The sequence below is a fragment of the Molothrus aeneus genome, chromosome 32, assembly GCF_037042795.1.
Source record: "Molothrus aeneus isolate 106 chromosome 32, BPBGC_Maene_1.0, whole genome shotgun sequence".
NCBI classification, from domain to species: Eukaryota; Metazoa; Chordata; class Aves; order Passeriformes; family Icteridae; genus Molothrus; species Molothrus aeneus.
Window position 1 is genome coordinate 2,243,803 of NC_089677.1, and position 18,402 is coordinate 2,262,204.

General features: G+C 39.0%; 1 protein-coding gene across 1 annotated transcript in view; it reads left to right on the plus strand.

The window, feature by feature from the left end:
• Window positions 1–15,281, plus strand: part of SCUBE1 (signal peptide, CUB domain and EGF like domain containing 1) — a 192,671-nt gene extending 177,390 nt beyond the window's left edge. The window contains exons 18-23 of the mRNA XM_066568428.1: window positions 2,683–2,850; window positions 3,714–3,875; window positions 5,276–5,473; window positions 6,943–7,095; window positions 7,565–7,644; window positions 8,675–15,281. Of these exons, the coding sequence (XP_066424525.1) occupies window positions 2,683–2,850; window positions 3,714–3,875; window positions 5,276–5,473; window positions 6,943–7,095; window positions 7,565–7,644; window positions 8,675–8,827 (914 nt within the window). The 3' untranslated portion in view covers window positions 8,828–15,281. The remainder of the gene's footprint in view (window positions 1–2,682; window positions 2,851–3,713; window positions 3,876–5,275; window positions 5,474–6,942; window positions 7,096–7,564; window positions 7,645–8,674) is intronic.
• Window positions 15,282–18,402: the final 3,121 nt, after the last annotated feature.

Sequence of the window (18,402 nt, forward strand, 5' to 3'; positions counted from 1 at the left end):
ACCTGATGCTTCTACTGTAACTTGATCAGTCCAAGTTTTTAGGATACAACTGTTTATTTTCTTTACCTCATTTCATTACAGACTATCAGAATCTAGTTTATAGCAGATACATTATGTGACTTTGAAATAAATCTGTCCTATCTGCTACACAAGTTCTAACTTGAAAATTCATCCATGTAATTTACATTACTGAGTTCTTCAAGGATATCTAAAGAGAACACATGGCAAATATCACTTGAGAAACTGATACTTTTTCCCATCTACTGAATAAAAAATAACTGCAGTGTCACCAGTCCAAACACATGATAGATTTTGCTGATTTGCTGTATGAAGGAACTATCCGACAAAAAATTTGAAACACCTGTGCATTTTTGCTATGCTGATTTGTTTTTATCCATAACACAAGAAAAGCATATCAAAATACAGTCTGAGTTTATAAAGATTGTCTATGGCATACTGACAAAAGCAGCAAAACAACTAGAAGAAAAAGACTTTTGTTTCAAAGCTTACATTGGAATTATTGTTCTGTACAACAACAACAAAAAACCCTTCTGATTATTTTTGCAAAGTGGATTTATCTCACAATGGTTATTGTCAGATCAAAACAGTCTGTTTTTCTGCTCAGCTCTCCCCTTTTCCTCTGGAAGTGGCAAAAGAGAATATACTTTGGACTTCATGAATTTCCCTGTCAAAGATTTTATCAAAATTTGTGTCAGCACATGTGGCTTTGTTAGAAACTCTGTACTGTCTGTACTCACTGCCAGTAATCAATAGTATTTTTGCATCCTATCTTCCAGAGCAGAAATGCCTGTGCAGTAACCCATAAACTTTCACTGAAATCCTCACTTCTAAATGTGAGGAATGTACAGTCCATGTGTCAGAGATTTTAAGTGCCTGTTGTACAGAAATCACTTGTAGCTGCAAGTGAATTCCGTGCTGCAATGAGTTGCCCCTGCCTGGACACCAGGCACCCACCAAAGCTGATCCCTCACTGCCTTCCTCAGCTGGAGAGGGGAGGGACAGGTTCATGACTTAAGGACAGGAAGAGACCCCTCACCAAATATCAAACAGACTTGAATTGGGAAAATTCAGTGAATTCATTACTAATCAAAATAAGAGCAGGACAAGGAGAAATAAAATATCTCCTAAAAACACCTCTTCCACACACCTCCCTCCTTTCCAGCTCTACCTCCTCCCACCCAGCAGTGCAGGGAGATGGGAATGGGGATTATGGTCAATTCATCACACTGATGTTGTTCCTGCTGCTGCTCCAGCATGGGGCCCCTCCCACAGGAGACTTAATTAACTTCCCAATGTGACTCCATCTCATGGGCAAGAGTTCTCCAAGTCACTTTTCCAGAGGGTCAGTCCTTCAGGCACAGCCTGCTCCAGCATGTGTCCCCCACAAGGGTCACCAATCCTACAAGGAAACACGTTCCAGTCTGGGTTCCAGTAACCAGTTGGACCAGGCCAGTTAGATCAGTTTTGCTCCTAATAACAAGAGCAAAATTGTCCTCAAATTAGTAACATCATAATATTTCTCTGAGGTCTGTGTTACTACAGCCAGTTTGTACAGTCATATTTCAGCCAGCTGGTATGGGAGCACAAGGAGATCCTGGAGATCCTGACCCCACAGGTGTCCACAGGAGTTTGGCTTTTGTGGGGACAGAACTTGGACTTGGCTTTCACTCAGGAGCTCTAGTTCATCCTAAGTACCAAAGTTCCTCACTCATGCCAAGCACCCAAAATACTGAATGCCCCAAACATTTCCTAGCAAGTATCACGGTTGTTATGAGACTGCAACAATACCTAGAGCTCTCAAAACGTTCTTATTTGCAAGCCAGTTGTTTCTGTCTGCTGTTCAGCTCTTGGGGAAGCTAAATTATAAAGTACTGGGGTTAGGCAACCTCATGGAATATGTAGCACCTCACAGTGCTGGTGCCCCAGTCTGGAGTGGGGTGGAGACACACATTCATGCCACAGTCTTGAAAAACCTGACATCCTGGTTCTCAGGTTCACAGAGGAAAGTACTCAAGCTAGCAAGAACCAAGCCAAACAAATTCCTATCAGAAACTGCCTGGAGAGCGAGTTTGGAAACTTCTGTCAGTAGATTGATTCACAAAGCAATTTGCTTTACACAAATGTCTGTTTTCCTGGCAGAGGAGCATCTGACAAGCAGTAGTTTTCACAACTATGTGAAAAGCTGCTGGTGTTAAGTATTCTCATAGACAAGGTGCTGGACTGCTACCATCCCATCTGGTAAATAAACCCCACAATCCACTGTCTACATCTCTAACTTGGAGGTACAAAAACTTGCTTCATAGGCATGATTCAGTTCCATTTCTTCCTATAAAGTGCTTTTGAAATACTGAGATGAAAGATTTCGTGAAAGTACAAAATATTCTAATCAAATCTTAGTAGACCCCTTTCTTAAAAAAAAAATCCAAACAGAATCATAGTTGCCAAAAAGCACATTATGAAACTGGTTCTATTTACTGGTGGGGGTTTTAGGAAGAAGATACAGGAACAATACAAAATATGCAGGTAAGATTAGAATTTGATCTGCAGCTGTCTTGATGTCACATGATTAAGTGAAAGAAAGCCTTGCTAACTACTTGTGGGTTTTATACTTCATCCAGAAATGTCAACACACTAATAGAGATGATCATTTTCAATTTCTAGGGCAGTGTTCTCCTGGGCACTACTCTTCAGATGGTTTTAAACCTTGTACAGTCTGTCCTCTTGGTACGTATCAGCCTGAACCAGGAAGGACCCTCTGCTTTCCCTGTGGCGGTGGGCTTGTGACCAAATACGAAGGTGCTGTTTCCTTTCAAGACTGTGAAACCAAAGGTGAATTCAAAATCCTTCCACAATTCATCTTCCTACTTCTGGGCCTTTGGTTTATTATCATCAGTGCCAAGGGGCTCCTGAAGGCTCCAAAACAAACATTGTTGCTGCACGGGCGTGTGATTAAATCAAATGGTCAAGAGATCTGTAAACTGGGAATGGTCTCCTGGGGTTGTGCAGGCTGAACAGGGTTTATGGTTTTGTTTGGAATTTACCACAGGCAGGCAGGGGGTCAGCACTGCTATTGGTAAGGGAATCAGCCCCACTGTGTGGCAATAAATAACACAAACTTGGACTAGACAATGCTTTAGCTTTCATGTCTTGTATATTTTTATTTACTGTATCACAAAAACTAAACAGTACAAAAGTTACACCAAGTTAAGGATTACTCATGGGCTAGGCAAAAACTGTAAGGGTGCAACGCATTCTGTATTCCATAATGTCAACTTCCAGTGCCAATGCTGAAGAAGGAATCTGCCCTAATGCATTTTGGTTTAGTTACTGAAATGACATGCTGGCCCTGGCAAACAGACACTATTGGAAACCTCTCTCCTGCTACTGTGAAAGTAATTTTTCTTGTTGAGGTGGATTTGCATCCATTTCCATTTATTACAAATATATTAAATACAGTGAGAGATACATATCACACATTTGTAGTTCATATGGGTTTTGCTCTGGGTTTTAGTTGGAAGAGTCTTTATACTGGGAAATTCAGGGAGCTGGTGTCTTTTCTGCTTTTTATGGCCTAGTAAGAATGTTGCAGACCAGGTATGTCCACGAAGGGCAGAGGAAACCTCCAGTGCAGGCAGAAACCTCTGCACTGGAGGTTGCTACTTTTTGAAAATAATACACCTCCTACCTTGCAGTTCACTGTTCTCCTGGACACTACTACAACTCCACAACACACAGATGTATCCGGTGCCCTGTGGGAACATACCAGCCTGAGTTTGGTCAGAACTACTGCATCACCTGCCCTGGCAACACCAGTACAGATTTTGATGGCTCCACCAATGTCACACACTGCAAAAGTAAGTCACATTTATATCAGTGACACAGAGCGTGTCTTTGGATCTGAACTGCAGCTCAAAGGTTGCATCTGTCAGGCTGGACTTCAGATTTGTATTTCCTAGTTAGCAAATATCTGCTGCCAGAGGGAATAGTAAAATTTGGGAAAACAATGAGGAAAAAAAGTTGGGAAAGTACCACTTGAGGCATATGAGTGTTTTAGATTTAATATGATTTCACAGAGTTCCATCTACAAGTTAAAACTACAGAGCCTTTAGTTTCCCATATCCTGTAAGTTGTGTAACAGTGATGCATATTTCTCTGTGTCTCTGTAGAGCAGAATATCTTCTGTCAGAGTAACTGCTATTTTAGAATAATTGTAAAATGTCAGAAGATGTGGTCATGCACGCTGCAATTGCCAGGTATCGCTTTGCTTGTGATAGTGAGATCTTCTTGGAGGCTTTTTTGCAGTACTCAGCCTCCTATCTTAAAAAATTTAAATGTCCCCAAGGATTTCAGTACAGTTTTATTTGATCCTTTGTGAATGACTGATAATTTTAGGCAAGCATTTTTTTTCATCTCTACCATGCTAATTTAAGAGAATGTTCCTAAAATAATTAAGCAATGTTATCTAACTAACTATTCATGTGCAGATCTCCTGTAAGTTTTTAGTCTGATTATGTGCCATGTGTTTTATAAGCCCTTCATAATTTCTAATGTCATTTGAGTAAACTATATATTTGTATGGAATTTGAAGAAGTTTGCTGATTTTCCTGTAAAATAAAACCACCCTTGTTATTCTGCTGTCTTGGGTCATCTCAGTTTTCAAGCCAGTTTCTGACTTTGCATGCTATTTGGGGGTTGAATTAAACAAAATATTTAAACATATCTAATTTTATGTGCATGAGTAGGCCTGGGGAGATCAACCATAAGTAACTCGTGCCAAATTCAACATGATTTTTGAAAACTCAGAAAGAAAAACTGATCCCTCAATAGAGATCTTTTATTAAGTGGTTTAATCTAAGATGAAGCAAGGCAGATCTGTAATTAAGTAAGGCCAGCTGTTGGCACCAGCACTCTCATTCAGCTAAAGCCGATTAAAAACTAAGTAAGTTAAAGCAGAATATCTTCTGCATATCAGCACAGTATCCATAGTAACCACAACTGGATCATGTTTATCTACCTGCATTTCTCAAGCAAAGTTAAAGCAGCCTGGATGAAGCATTGAATCAGTTTGTGCACCGGAGATTAAGGTTTTGCAATCAGCTGGAGCAACCTCGTGGATCAAATATTCCTTTAAAGCTGGAGAATGTATGCATTTCTAAAGCCACAAGGAGGAGTTTAGACTTGCTCATGACAGATCCAGAAAAACACCTTAGATGAATTTATCAACTAACACAAATACTAATTTATTTCTCCCTAGACCAGCACTGTGGAGGAGAACTGGGGGACTACACTGGCTACATTGAATCACCCAACTATCCTGGAGACTACCCTGCTAATGTGGAATGCATTTGGAATATAAATCCACCCCCAAAGAGAAGAATACTCATCGTAGTACCTGAGATATTTCTCCCAATTGAAGATGAATGTGGTGATGTTTTAGTAATGAGAAAAAGTGGTAAGCTGCCAGACATGGGTTATATTTCCTGCAAACTCATGGAGTGAATAGTTCATATTGAAGGGATGACAGTCTTCAGTGTAGCTAGTGTTCCTAAAAGGTTAAATTTAATTTTAATTTTTTTTATTGGTAGTGTTCTAACTTGCTTTAATTGTTAGTGTTCTAACAATTAACATCACACCAATAACAGTTATTGGTGTGATATTAATTGTTCAAGTTTATTGTCTGAATCACAAAGCAGTTAATGGGCTTATGTCTGGCCCAGTTACCACATGAGATAAATCACTGCCATTCTAGAAATTAACAATGATAAATTATATTTGGAGAACTATCTCTCTAATCTGTACAAACTGTGCTCTCACTTATCTTTTATAAATATATATATATATATATATATGCTGCAGTTATTGCTAAATATGGGCAGTGTGTTGGTACAACTGACACCCTCAAGAAATCCAAAGTTATCCTGCTTTTCTATGGATTGGAGGGGGTGCATTGTGTCTTTGATTATGAATTTAACTCAACAACTTCTAAAGTTAAGATCCCGATGAAATGCACTCCTCTTTTGCATTGGAGGATGTGGGCATCCTTTTGGTGATTTTTTGCTATATATTTTTTGCTAAGAAGCACCAAACCTGAAAGGCAATTGTTCATATGGAGTTTTTGTTCAAAACAGTGTATTTACTCACAAAAATGGTGTTTTTTATTTGCTAGAACAGTTTTCACAATTTTTTATCCCTGAGGGCCTGTATTGACAGCTCTGTATATCAGAAAGAAGACATCTGGTCACTATAGATGGAAGGAAATTATACCTGTGCAGATGAGCTTTTTTAAAAGCAAACACTATAACAAAACACATCACTTGTCCTTCTGACCCCAAACTGTGGTTTCAACAGTGACCAGAGCCAGTCACATCAGGGTAAAGTTACACTTCAGACATGATTTGCCCTTAGTGAAGCTGTGCTGGCTGTCACCAACCACCTCCTCACATCCAGGTTAACTCTTCTGTGGATCACTGACTCTGCTGGATGTGACAGTCTTTTCTTCAAAATTACCATGCCAAACATTACTTTCTGCTTTTATTGTATTTCTATTTATAAGTGGTTTGTTGCTATCAGATGAATTCCCCAAACTGGCCATGTGAGGGACTGGCTACCATGTCTGTCTGGCATGCAGCTCACTTGTCCTTACCTGTCTGGACAAGCTTATGGGCACTCTGGGATACAATGCTAGAGTAGTAAAAAAAAATTAATATTGACAGTAGTTTTAAATATCAAAAATTATACCTCTATGGAAAAGCCTACTTCTCTTTATAGGCAAATAAGGACAACATCCGTTCGGTCACAAAAGCTTCTGCTCTCAGGACACTTCAGCTGAGAAGTGTCTTGTCAATTTGACATGCCTGACCCCTAGATGAGGAAGGGTGCAAAAATTGTTATATAAAGAACAACATTTAACTTTATTTCTAGCTTCTCCTACTTCAATTACTACGTATGAAACATGTCAGACCTATGAGAGACCTATTGCATTTACCTCAAGATCAAGGAAACTCTGGATTCAGTTCAAGTCAAATGAAGGAAACAGTGGCAAAGGATTTCAGGTTCCCTATGTGACTTATGATGGTGAGAATGGAATTGGTTTTCATCTTTGTGTTATAGATGAATTACAGAAAATTTTCCTTTAGAATCTCTCTCACAGTGCTTGCAGAGATAGAAGAATGAGGTAAAACTTTATATACCTCATTTAATTTTAGTTGCAAAGACTTTGAAATAACATGCATATAACATATATAATGTTTGAAAAGTTATATTGTATCCCTGTTTCTTCATCTCTAGAGTGGAGATAATACAGCATTATTATATGGAGGGAGTAGTTTTTTGAGGATGTAGGTATTTATAGCAATAATTCAAAACCATTGTTATAAAGAAATAGAGAATTTTAAGGTGATTAAATTAGAATACAGCAACCTGAGAGACACTGAATAATTAACTGGATGCAAAATTTCTGAGCTCTGTCTTCAAGAGGAGATCATGTCTGACTATTGCCCTCCCAAAGGATGTCCCAATCACTCACTTGATCTTTATTTTTCAGAGGATTACCAACAACTAATAGAAGACATTGTTCGAGATGGCCGATTATATGCATCAGAAAACCATCAAGAAATCCTAAAGGTAAGAAATTTCTGCTTTTTTGAGGCCAACTAAGAATTCCTTTTCCTAAGCATTTTCCTAAAATAGTTCTCAATACCTTGATACAGTCATATTTAAAGTTCAAGCGTGACCCCAAATTTAATTCTCTGTGTTCTGGTATGCTGGTATTGGAAGCAGCCCAAAATCAAGTAACTGAGCTGGGCTCAGAACATGCTTATGTCCTTTGTGTAAGCAGGAACTAAATGAAATATATGTTAATATGATTAATAAGATTGTATGTTCAAAAAATTAATCTGCCAAGAATGAAGGACCTATTGTTTGAAGAGCCTTCTTCAGCCTCAGTCTGGCATTTAAATGTTTAAATGACTCATTAAGTTTGTGTGCATTAAAAAATGTATTTACCTAAATCACTATCTTGCCTCAATAAGAAATGGGTTTCCAAAGATACAAGCAACACCTGTAATAGCTAATTAATTAAAACTGAAAAAACGGCTGGTCAGGGGGCAAAATTGAGCCATGTAAATGTAGGGCTTGGAAGGACAGGAGCTGAGGGAAGGCCAGCTCCCTTGGCCATCCATGCCCAGCACTGTTCTCTCCCTCCAGCTTTTGGGTTGCTCAGGTCCCAGCTGCAGTGCACAGTGCCAGGCACAGGCTCAGCTGAGGCTCAGAATCAAGGCTTTCCCAAGGTACAGAAGGTCCTTAGAAAGCTCAGCATCCCTGAGGACCAGCCTTGTCTCCCATCCATGGAGGGATGGCTGGACAGAAGCATGGAACAGGTGGGAAGGACAGTCAGAGGCAGCTTGCAGTTCTAATGCAGACATCTGCAGTTTGTGGTTAGTGGTCCTGCCAGCAGCCCTGCAAAAAGCATCCAGCACAGCAGGCAGACTCATCCCTCTGAAACCCCGCTGCAACGTGGAGCAGTTTCCTTACACTCTTCTACCCAGACTCAAGTTTTGCAAAACAGACCTGATTGTTCTTCAGTTTTGAAACCTATGCAGACACTAAATCCAAACCTTGCTTTTATCTAACATATCTGTGTTGTCTTCCATAGGACAAGAAACTGATTAAAGCTCTCTTTGATGTACTGGCACACCCACAAAACTATTTCAAGTACACAGCACAAGAGTCAAAAGAAATGTTTCCAAGATCATTTATAAAGCTACTGCGATCGAAAGTTTCCAGGTTTCTACGACCATACAAATAGTCTAGTGGTATTCAATTTTTGGTTACTTTGCATTCCTGTCAAATATTCTTTCCTCCATAGTAGAAACATTTGCTAATTTGAAAGTTCTTTTTTGCAGACTTTGTTCACAATTGTTAATGAAGAATACCTATAATGTTTTATAATTGTTAAAAGTCAATGTTCTGAATGGGATTCTTACTAAAAAAAAAAAATGCATCCCTGAGTACATCTAGTTGGAGATCCAAATTTGTGTCTGCACTAGTGTATCCTCATTTTTCATCTGAAATCTCACTATGTAAAAATATTCTTTCTAGCTTTTTATTTTTCATCAACAATAACTTTTGTCAAAAAAAAGGAGGAATCTATTCAAATATGATTAAACTACCTGCAGATAAGTTCTGTTATAGAAAGAAGTATGTAGTATAAATAATGCTTGGATTTTGAATTGCACTTGAAGTTTATATTTGAATCTTTAGAAGAAAACGAAACAATCTAAATTTTGTTATTTCTCATTTGTGGCTTGGTGGAACCTCTGTCTAAATAGAAATCAAAAAGGAAAAAAAAAAGAAGAAAAAATGTATAATTTTGTTCTATGAATTACATGAGATTGAGTCCCATGCCCTAATGTCCTAATGTTTTTATCTGTCCTCTTCTAAACTTCTTCAGAGGTTTGCCACTGTCAATTACTTAATTGAAACAGATTAGCTCTGGATTTCCATGCATCAGTCGGTCCCTTTAAAGACATTTACAATAGGATATGTGAGAAATGAACAACAACATTAGTAGTCTTGGTTTTCTTTCCATTAAGAGAGCATCTAATTAAGTACAATATATAAATATATAAATATATACTTCTATTTGTGGGTACATTAGTAATGTTATCTCTAGTTACTGTAAATATTATTCATGCTTAAATCTTTACTCCCACACACCCTATTTACTCATATCTATATGTAACTTTGTGTAGACAATTAAATAACTTCTCCAAGTGCTTGTCACTTCTGTTAACACCCAACTGAAGCCTTTTGAGGTTTTAAAATACTGGATAATGGTTTACTCTGGGACAATCTCTTTCAATATGTATTATTCCAGGAAAAATAGCATCAATGGAGATGCAGCTGCTGCCCAGTATAGGGTGAGCTGTTGCCTCTCCCTTGGGGACGCCCCACAGGCAGACCAACAGAGTCACCCTCAGGACAGCACACGTGGGGGGAGCTGCTGCTGGACCTGCTGTCTCTGAAACACTGGGAACACAACTGTGTCCAAGGCCCAGATTGTCAGGGGCTCAGGGGTGAACAGGACACGGGTTTGCAGAAGAGTTGGAGGGCAGGCTCTGTGTTTGCAGAGACCTGGCTCTCCTTTTTATCCCAGATTTGTAGCCACAGTGCCCATCAAGCACAGGGACTGCAGGAGAGCTTTAGCCTTGTGCTCAGGCCCTGCTCACAGAGTGACAGAGGGTTTGCCATGATGATAAATTCTGGGTTTCCTGCTGTTTCCTGGCACTGAAGCTAAATCAAATGGGAGAGGAGCCTTTATTTTCTATTAGTATTTCAGCCTCTTTCCTTTTCAGTCCCTTCCTCTTCTGTATCATTTTCCCTTTTGATTCTACAAGTTTATTAATGGAGAAATGAACTCTCCTGGCAGCATCCTTTCAGAAAAAGACTAACACACAGTTTTGCTTTGCTGCTTTTTTTTTTGCCTGTCTACCCTGTAGTTTAACACATGTTTGGATGTTCTCCAAGACATGTATTAGGGGTGGTTGTGGTTATCTTCTGACACTTTCTTTTTGTCCTTGAGCAAGTACTGCTTAAACTTACACAGTTGGTTTCTGTTGACTATAAGCTGTTGAATATTCCATTTCTATGAGAACACACCTTAAGTATTCTGTTTAGTTTTTCTACTTAATCATCTTGTAATTTTGCTTGCCTTCTTTCCTTTTCTGATAAAGAATATAATTTTTTTCTTTCTATGCCTGAACAGCCTGACTTTATAGTCTAACCATTTTTTTTTCCACTCATGGACCTTAGATCTTTGGTGAGCTTTCTTTTTAGTATATACATTAACCCTTGTTAAAAAATGTCACTTCTCCATAAAGGTCCTTTGTTAAAGGCTGTTAGACGTAACTTTTTCTTAAGGATGTTAAAACTACTTTTATTTATGATTCACCAAGGGTCACTGAAAAGAACAAATTTTCATTAATTTTTCCTTTGACAGTACTCATTTGTACAAAAAAAAGTTTTTAAAAAGCAAAATTCTTTTTAGGTACTCAATTATGCAGGAGTATACAGCTAAAAAACTACTTTAGCCAAACAGTAGTTCGAAGTCTGATAGGTTATCCAGAGTTTTATTCAGATCCATTAAAATGAGTCAGGATTCCAGCCATTCTACTGAAAGATATGAAGGAAAATATATGGAAAATATGGTGAAAAATAGCTTCCTCACTTGGCAAATGATTTACAGTGATCTTTAGTATTTCACACTTGAGAAAGCAAACTTCAGAATCTGGTATTGTACACTGAGTTTAATAAAATCCTTGCTAAAATTTTTGTTTAACAACCAACATGTTTGGATATAGTACCATTGTATGACAGTGATGCCAGAATCCAGAAACCACTGGCAGCATTTTCCAGGTTCCAAGCTCCATGGGAAATCCAGTGCCAGAGAGAAACCATAAGAGGGACATGTCCCAATTCTGGCCACTGGTAGTGGGACCTCAGTAGAGCTGTGAGAAGTGAATACAGGCAAGAGAAATTGCATTTGGCTCTGACACCACTTGCCCTGACTTAAAACCACACTACAAAAAAGCGGGGCTGTGTCCAGTTCATCCTGACAGACAACCTGAGAATGAGGCTGATATTTCCCAGAGCCACATCAGGGCAGGGACTCTGCAGTCAGGACAAGGCACTTGTGGACTTCTGAGGCAAACACAGGCTTTGTGTTGCTGAAGGAAGATGCTGAAAGAAGGAGAATAACTTGACTCTCAGAAGTTGACACTTAAATGCTTTTGAACATTGAGGGGGTTCATATCTGATATATTTAGAAAATGAGTCAGGCTTGAATGCTTGCCACTCTGCATAGAAATGCTCTTGGATGTACAAATTTCTAATGAAATAAGTAATGACAAGTGGTATATAGGGCAGTCTGAACTGGTTTCAGTTGATTGGAAAAACAGCATAGAATTTTTATATCAGCTCTAGAAGTTAAAAATGCTTTGACTTTCATACTAGGTTTACAGTTACAGAAACTGGAAGTCACCAAATAGGAGGTGGGTTCAGCTCTTCATTTGTTAGTGTAGGATGCCTTCATTGTCGAAGTCAGAAAACCTGTTGCTAGTACACAATAACAGCACAGCAACAAAGAATGTTTTCTTCTACAGATGAGACCTACACACATTTGGGAATCAAAAACTGTACAAGGAGAAATAAAGCTGCCTTTAAGCAAACCAGCTTCGGGAACGTGGCAGAATATAACATTTTACCTTTTACCCTAAATGTGAAATACTTCATTTGAACATACCAATAAATAAAGCCCTGTAGCTGTTCTTACAGAATTACACATTGTCTGCAGGACAGGTGCAACAACAAATTTATGTGTTAATACAGGTAGACTGAAGAAGTGCCCATTTGTGATTGCCCAATTCTGTGGCACAAACAGAGCTTTTTATTTTCAATTTGCAAATGTCTATATGCTTAAAAGCTGCACCTGCAGCACTTACCATTTTAAGCCTCTCTTTCTGCTTTAAATAGTGCACTTATTTTTAGTGAGGTGGTGGTGAATCATCCCTAACCATTCTCACAGGCCACCAAATCACTGCCTGCACACCTGCTGCAGTCCAGGACACTGCAGCAATCACAAGTTGCTCATCAAGCCCCGAGTTGTGCCTTTAAAGTGCTGAGGACACAAGGTGCCTCTGTGTGCCATTTGAACGCAGGGAGGAGCAGGATTCTGTGTTCAGTGCATTGCCACCTCTTCTGCCACACTGCATCTTGCCTTCAATAACAAGACTTATCCTGCCTGGAGATTTAGCTCGCTGAAACTGGATTTAAAATAACTGAATAATAACTGAAGTCTTTCTTTCATCCCATTTTCTTGCCCTGTCTTCCTTCTTCCACAATACATTAGATTTTTACCTAACGACCAACTTTTCAAAAGAAATTTATTTCCTCATTGTGCCATCTCCATAGAATAAAGTTATGACTACTTTAAATTTAGACTAATCCTTTTTACACAGCAGTTTTATTCTAGAGTAAGCTTACTTAAAACTAGCTTACCTTGTAAGCCAGGTTTAGTTTTAGACTAGCTTAAATAAATACAGGATTGGTCAGAGAATTTTCAGGGGGTCCACGTTCTGAGTTGTCAGCGGGTTTTAAAGAGCACAGCTCACCTGTCTGTGAGCAGAATGCAAGGATGCTGCCACATGAGTGAGAAACATCCTTTACATGTGTTCAGCATTCCAAAAGGACAGTCAAACCCCACCCTGTACCTTTTTATAAGCCTGCCCAACACATTCAAATTTCTCAGATCAGTTTTACCTATAAAAAACCCAGTTTTAATCTTGCAGATAACAGGTTTGGAACTTCAGGAGCAAAAGTAGCGCTGTGATTCTTATACAGGGTCTGCTGACAGGTGTTTGACAGCAAAACTCACCTGCTCTATGACAGCTCCCATGTCTGGACTCTAAATATCTTTGATTGCTCTTACAAACTTAGCTGGAGTAAAATCTTCAACAGCTGGACCCAGTGACAAACTCCTCAGCCACCTCAGGGGTCTGGGTGATTTCTTAATGATGGGAATGAGTGACACACACAGTTCCTTATATCTGTATCACAAGTTCAAGGAGTTGCATTTTTTCATAGTTTAAAACCACTGATTGATAGGAATGGGAGTAACTGGAGGAGTTCTTATAGAATCTCAGTACTTTGGACCTTTAATGAAGTAGTTTTCTAGAATGACAAACTGTTGTAAGCACTTGGGAAAAGGAATATTTTGTCTTCCAGAAGAATTTATGGAAGAAGGGAAATTTCTGTAAGGTACTATGAACTTACTCCTCAGCGAGAGACTTGGATCCAGAGACAAGTCTTGTGTTTTATCTCTCATCTGAACAGAAGCAGAGTGGAAAATAAACAATGTCAAAAACCTGTTATCTAAGGATCTGAATATATACAATTCCAGTTTGTTATTTCATTTATTTATTCTTTCATCATAAAGCCTTTAATCTATAAAATTAATATGTAATATACAAGAGTTAAATGTACAGAAGTACCTTTAGATCTAATAATTTAAACCATCTGTATTCAGAGAGCAGAGATAACAAGTTTAAAGATATACAAACAATTGGAATTCAATTTTCTCAATATCTAGAAAAAAGTGTCTTTGATTAATTAAACTTTATTTTAATTATTGTGAAAATATCTTTTTTAGAGTTTGTTTTTGTTACTTTTTTAATTAAAATTATTTTGTAAATATTGTTTTCTATGTTTTATAACTTAGAAAGGCCATTAATTTGCATTGAGAGCAGCAGGGTCTCAACATGTTGATTATAAAGATACTCTAGGAGACTGGGGTGGATGTGAGGCAGTTGCCAGATTTATCATTCCAGATTACAGATCCTGTTATTTCTTCAGTCTCACTGACATGACAGGAAGAGTTTTCTGGGGCACTTGAACATTCTAATTTAAACAGAATTGACTATCAAGCGTCATTCTAAAGTGCTTTCCATTTTCATAACATAAAAAGAATATGTATCTTAAAGTTAGTGCTGGTTCTTCTTCCATTGTTAGGATAAGAAACAACACAGAACTCAGAAATACAAGGGAATTTAATAGATTACACACATGGATAGTAGAAAGACAAGAAAAGCTGTGGGATCTCTATGCTTGTAGGGCGCAGTGGAAGTGATAATTCCTCACATTGGATCAGATCACAGAGCCTTTTTTAGCCAAAACCACTGAGGCCAGTGGTACTTTCACCTGCAAAAAAGTTCATTATGACCATATCCAGCACCAGTTTAAGCAGGAATTTCTGGCAAGCTGGATTTCAGGGGGAAGCACACAGGGTGTAATACTGGTTTCTGCATCAATTTGCTCCACGTAAACCACTGTGCAGGAGTGAGATTTTAAACTGAACTGTTGTAGATGCTGCTGGGACTTCTAAGCTTTATTACCAATGTAAATTGTGTACAAACAGCTATTTCCATATGAAATGTACAATAATAGTTTAGAGCAAGGGTAGTGAATAACTGTACAAAATTTGATACTTAGAAAATAAAATACAGTGCTAAGCTTTACCAATATTTTAACAATTCTGTCAGATTTATAGTAGAAAATGTTGTTGTAAATGTACCTTATAAGAAAATACATTTCCTTTTGCCTCTGTATATTAATAGCTTTGATTTCTATGTCAAAGTTAAAAAATGAAGCATGTAATAAAATTTTTTGTTAAAATCACTTTCATAATAAACTTAAAATGGAATGGATACCCCTGCCTGCCATTTATTTGTGTATAGGACAAGGCTTCTTGCACAAGTGTGGACAAGAATCAGAAGAAAACTTTTCTTTTTTGATTGCTTTTACATATTTTGGTCTAATTTTCATCCTTAAGCAACAGAGCTTTTTCATCCAGGTGCTGGAGTCTGTGGGACACTGATAAAAGTTCCTTCCAAACAGGCTTCAAGGAGTGTTTTTTAAGGAAGAAATCCTGGCTCCAGCGAAGGACTAGATGACTAATATTCCTCCAGGACTTTTACTTACTTGTTAAACTAAATCTGGTATTACTGTGTATAGCTCATGCAGCTGCCCTTGTCACAGCCCTCTATTGAGAAGCAGCCTCAAAGAAAGAGAGAGAAACCTCTCATGTTCCAGCATGGCATGTGCCATTCTGCTGCTATCCTTAAGTAAGCAGTTCAGCTTGTTAAGAGAAAGCATTTATGATGTGACAGTATCAGCTTTGCTGAGTTTATATATATTGTTCATTATATAAATACTGTTGGTATGACTGATGACGCTTGGTGTCTGGCAGGTTGAAAGGCATCAAGAAACTTGCTGTAAAGTATCCATTACTGCCTTTTTTAGCTGGTAGGAATTCACTCAGGTAAAATGGCAGCTATCCTCACTGCATTCCAAGAAGACACAACATCACTTTTATGGGACTACAGACGTGCCATATGAAATGGCACTCAGCTGTCCTTGTGGCTTCAGAGCTTTAAATGAGTGACAAGAAAAGCCAGCTCCTATCAAAGACAGAAAAGCTGAACCTCAAAATTCCTAAAAGTCATTGGAAATGAAGTTGATTACTGGTAATGAAGTATCTGTGCACAAGGACAAAATCTGGAATGGGAATCCGGGAAGGTCCCAGCTGACTGGAAGTTGGCAAACATTGTCTCTATTTTCAAGAAGGGCAAGGAACAAGGACTCCGGAGACTCCAGGCCTGTCAGTGTCACTTCAAGTGCCTGGGAAAATCATGGAAAAGGTTATTCTAGGAGTTACTGAAAAACACCTGGGGGACAACCCAGGCATCGGTCACAGCCAGCACAGCTTCATGAAAGTCCTGCTTGTCAAACTGATTGCTTTCTAAACAAGAGTAGAACAGGCAATTTTATAACAGCCACTTAAGTTTAGGCAGTCATGACAGTCTTCATTTAAATACAAGATTCTCATTTACTGGAACAGGCATTGCCTGATGTAAATTGCAGAAGGGTCCATTCTCAGTTCCAATCTTGCTATGACTTCCCAACAAGTATACAAAACGTAACAGCCTGAGGAACAGCACTCTGGCACAACTCAGCAGGTAAGTGAAGGCAGGCTGGGCATAGATTATTTATTCTTCTTTTATCCAGGAATCAACATCAGCCGACTCCTGGTGCCGCAGAAAGGGCCTATCCTGTACAACAACCATAATTTGCTTTTTTTGCCGCTTAAATACAATATCTAAATGGGCAGTCAGCACAGGATGAGGTATGCTACACTCCAAAAGCATTTCTTAACATGTAGAATAACAGCACCTGTACTTCACTTGTGCATGTAGAACGGTATTCCTAAGTACTGGTCCAACTTTTATAAAAATAATATATTACACAGCATGGTATGTATGCCTAAAGACATGGGAAAGGGAAGAACAGAGATCTGTCTTTGAACGCACCCAAGCAGCTGGTGAAAAACTGGAGGTACAGCAGGATGCCTCAGGACTGAGGGCAATGTTGGATTGCCTACATGGACAGAAGATCCTTGGAGCTGCCTGGCAAGGTGTTTTTTCATTGTTGTACCCCCCGAATGAGGGCAGCCTGCCTCTACCCCAGAACTGCATGAGCAGTGGGAGAGTATCTTTGAGAGTAAAACACCTGCACTTGGCAGTGTATGTTATGTCAGCACATAATGTGGGTGCAGTAAATTTGTCTCTTCAGGGAAAACACTCAGGGGAAGTATTGTTTGTGCCAGACAATTTGTTTGGTTTATTATCCTTCACACACTGATCTCTTGCCAGACTTAGAGAGAAGGCTGAGTCCAACCTGCTAAGATCACTCATCCACCTGCCGAGTGTTCCCCGAAGCTCTTTCCAAGATCCACGCTCACATTGGGCACCCATTCCAAGGTGAAAACATGGGTTTCCCTCCTCACTCAGGTGACCATCCAGCCACACAACAGGACAGCACAGCCCCACTTTCCCAGGGTAGCCAAAGTATGGGATAGATGTCATACAGACTCCAGCTGGCATGTGGATATTGCAAAACCTTCCCAAAAGTTGTACCTGTCCACAAAGCAAGCAGGCAAAAGCTATACACAGTGGTTGCTTGATTGCTTTTTTGATGCAGTAGAATTCATTTTCCCTTCCTAAAACAGCCTTCTGACAAACCTCTCTGAAGTTTTAAACTCACATATACTGCTATGATAAAATATTTACAGCAAATTATGTTCTTATCATCTGAGCCCCTAACACAGCCTTCCATGCTCTGAAGTTCTAGTTTTACCATTGACAAAGTTGTTGACTTGAAAACAAATGGTTTATTTATTTTAAAGTGCACCAAAAATATGTCCTTTCATCTCCTTTTCACTGTGTTGTTAAGGTCTCTTCTGCCCCTTATATCCTTACCTCTCTTGAGGTTTCCATGCCATGTTGGCAAAGAGGAAGGTTCTAACATTAAACAACAGGAATATGAAGTGGGGAATGCACATCAGATCTATTTGGATGAGACAGCCATAAACATTTGGAATAAAGCCACAAACTGCCAGACTCACAAAACTTTGAAAAACTTTAGCTGTGTTTGTTGGGGACAAATGCTACTTCACATATGGTAACTCATGATAAATTTCTGCTGCAGACTGCTGCAGGGTAGGAACTAAATGTGGTGGTGGTGGATAAGTCATGGAGCCTGCTATGACAGAGAGGCTCGAGGGCTCCATGGGTTGGCTTCCTATGGATAGTGCCAGAAGGCTAAATCCTCTTATTTTAGACTGGGGTAGTGCTAGTAAGCTCAGCTTTGCTGGGATCTTTTTGCATTCTCTGTGAATTCCTATGTAAAGTAACCCATTAAATTCAACAGGCACATTGCCCGAGTAAGGGCTGCACTGTTCAGGCACTGTGAATCAGCCACTGTTCCTAA